This window comes from Clytia hemisphaerica, unplaced genomic scaffold, assembly GCF_902728285.1.
Source record: "Clytia hemisphaerica strain Z4C2 unplaced genomic scaffold, Clytia hemisphaerica genome assembly, whole genome shotgun sequence".
Classification (NCBI taxonomy): Eukaryota; Metazoa; Cnidaria; class Hydrozoa; order Leptothecata; family Clytiidae; genus Clytia; species Clytia hemisphaerica.
The window spans coordinates 1-2,384 of NW_027104332.1; the positions used below are offsets into that span (position 1 = coordinate 1).

Sequence of the window (2,384 nt, forward strand, 5' to 3'; positions counted from 1 at the left end):
TATCAGACGTTATTAGAATTAGAATATCTTAGGGCTTCAGAGATCTTTTTGAGGGCTCTTTTTTGTGAAAAAGATTAGAAAAGGATTGCAAAAAATCCAATCTAAAAGACCACGAAAGAAAAAAGTAAAAAGGTCGCGAAAGATAAACCGCTAGTTGAGAAGGTCGTGAAAGGAGGAATTGAAAAGATCGCGAATGAAAAAGTCGAAAAGGTCGCGAAAGAAAGAATTTAAAAGGTCGCAAAAGAAAGAATTTAAAAGGTCGCAAAAGAAAGAAAAAGATCGCGAATAAATGGGTTGAAAAAGTTGCGAAAGAAAGAATGAAAAAGGGTCGATAGTATTGTGAAAGATAAATTGAAAAGATTGCGAAAGAAAGAGTTGAAAAGGTCGCAAAAGGCTTGAAAATATCGCTAAAAAAGAATTGAAAAGATCCCGAAAGAAAGAGTAGTCGAAATAATCTTGGAAGGAAGTGCTGAAGAGATTTCGAAGAAATAAAAATAAAAAGAGTCGAAAAGATCTCGACTCGAACGAAAGAGTCAAAAAGATCCCGAACGAAAGAGTCAAAAATCGCAATAAAGAATAAGGGAAAAGATAGAGTAGAAAAAAAATTAAAAAGAAAGAGCTGAAAAGATCGCGAAAGAAAAAGCTGAAAAGATCGCGAAAGAAAAAGCTGAAAAGATCGCGAAAGAAAAACAGATAAGACCGCGTTAGAGAGAATTGAAAATCTCGTAAAAGTAAGAATCGAAACTATTTCGCCAGAAAGCTTAACCTGTTTGACATAAGGTATAATTTTTAAGCGGATATACGGCAATTTAGAAGACCGAATCCCGTTTAGATCCTGATAAAGTACACCCCTGTCTCCCTGATATCGAACACTCCGTAATTTTCCAATGATTTGTTTTTTCAGGACTCGATGAAAGTTGCGTGTGCCGCTTTGGTGGTGGTTCATTTCCCGCTTCTTTACTTCTTCACCTTTCTCTATTACACTGATGTCGGCTCAACCTTGTTTGTACTCATGGCGTATTATTGGAGCATGAAGAACCGCCACTGGTTGTCCGCCTCTTTTGGCGTTGTCGCAATCTTCTTTCGCCAAACGAATATCGTATGGGTTGGATTCTGTTGTATGTGTGCACTCATAAACCATTTAAGACGAAATGGAAAGTTGGGCAAAGACGACTCATTGGTCCGTCAAATATTCGATGCCGTTTTAGGATGTTTATCAATGCTTTTATCTTCGATTTGGATTGCAGTTCCGTATGTTTTTGTGCTGGTTGGTTTTGTAGGATTTGTTATCAAAAACGACGGAATCGTGGTCGGCGATCGCACGTCACATGAAGCTTGCCTCAATTTTCCACAAATTTTATATTTTTCTGTTTTCACCATATGTTTTTCATCATTCGTTTCATTAAGATATTTGAATATCCTCAAAACCTTAAAAATGGTTTGGAACTTCATCACATCACCTATAAACTTGTTATGCTTAATCGTTCTCAGTGCTGGTATGTTTTATGCCGTTCACCATTATACTTATCAGCATTTATACCTGATCTCCGATAACCGTCACTTTACTTTCTACATTTGGAAGAAAATATTCGGCTATCACCACGATGTCAAGTATTACCTAATTCCTATTTACGCAGTATCCACCTTGGTCATGATCAACGAGCTTTCCTACAGGCGATCAAGCCTCTGGATCCTTGTCTTCTTCGCATGCACAGCTATTGTCTTAGTTCCACAGAAGTTATTAGAGTTCCGTTATTTTATCATCCCATATTTGATTTTCCGCTTAAATTTGCGACCATCGACCTGGTTAGAATTGTTGGTAGAAGGGTTGGTTTATGGTGTAGTGAACTATTTGACGATGAACATCTTCTTGACGCGGACACACACTCAAGATGGACATACTGGACAAAGAATCATGTGGTAAATTTCATTAGTATTTTTAGGTATCCCTATTTAGTATCTCGGTTGAAGATGTTTTTCAGATTTTGACTTTTTGATCTATTATTGTCTCGAAAGGATCGTCTTCGATGGAATTTAAGGCTAGAAGCAAATCTTTAATGCAGTAGGATTTACGCCACATTTCGGGAGATGGATTGAATATAATGTTTTCTTTGTTTACGAGTGGTACATGCTCCGATATCAAATTTGTTTTTCAAGTTTAATGAGATTGCGGTCTGTCTGTGTAAAATGTTTTCTTAAAGTGAATCAAAGAATCTACTTATCCTCCATTATAATCATCAATGTTTGACACTCCAAATCAAAACATTTGGGGCCATTATTGGTGGCAAAACATTTGTGTTCCCCAATGTTTTCCAAGCAAGAACCCCCGGAAAAAATAAGATAAAATTAATAAAGTCAAAATATTCCAAACGAAAAAAAACTCG

General features: G+C 36.6%; 1 protein-coding gene across 1 annotated transcript; it reads left to right on the top strand.

The window, feature by feature from the left end:
- Positions 1–904: 904 nt before the first annotated feature.
- LOC136817762 (dol-P-Glc:Glc(2)Man(9)GlcNAc(2)-PP-Dol alpha-1,2-glucosyltransferase-like) lies at positions 905–1,974 on the top strand (the record flags this gene model as incomplete). The annotated part of the gene is made up of 1 exon (XM_067074080.1): positions 905–1,974. A coding segment is annotated over one exon (1,020 nt), but the record flags the coding sequence as incomplete, so codon positions are not given.
- Positions 1,975–2,384: the final 410 nt, after the last annotated feature.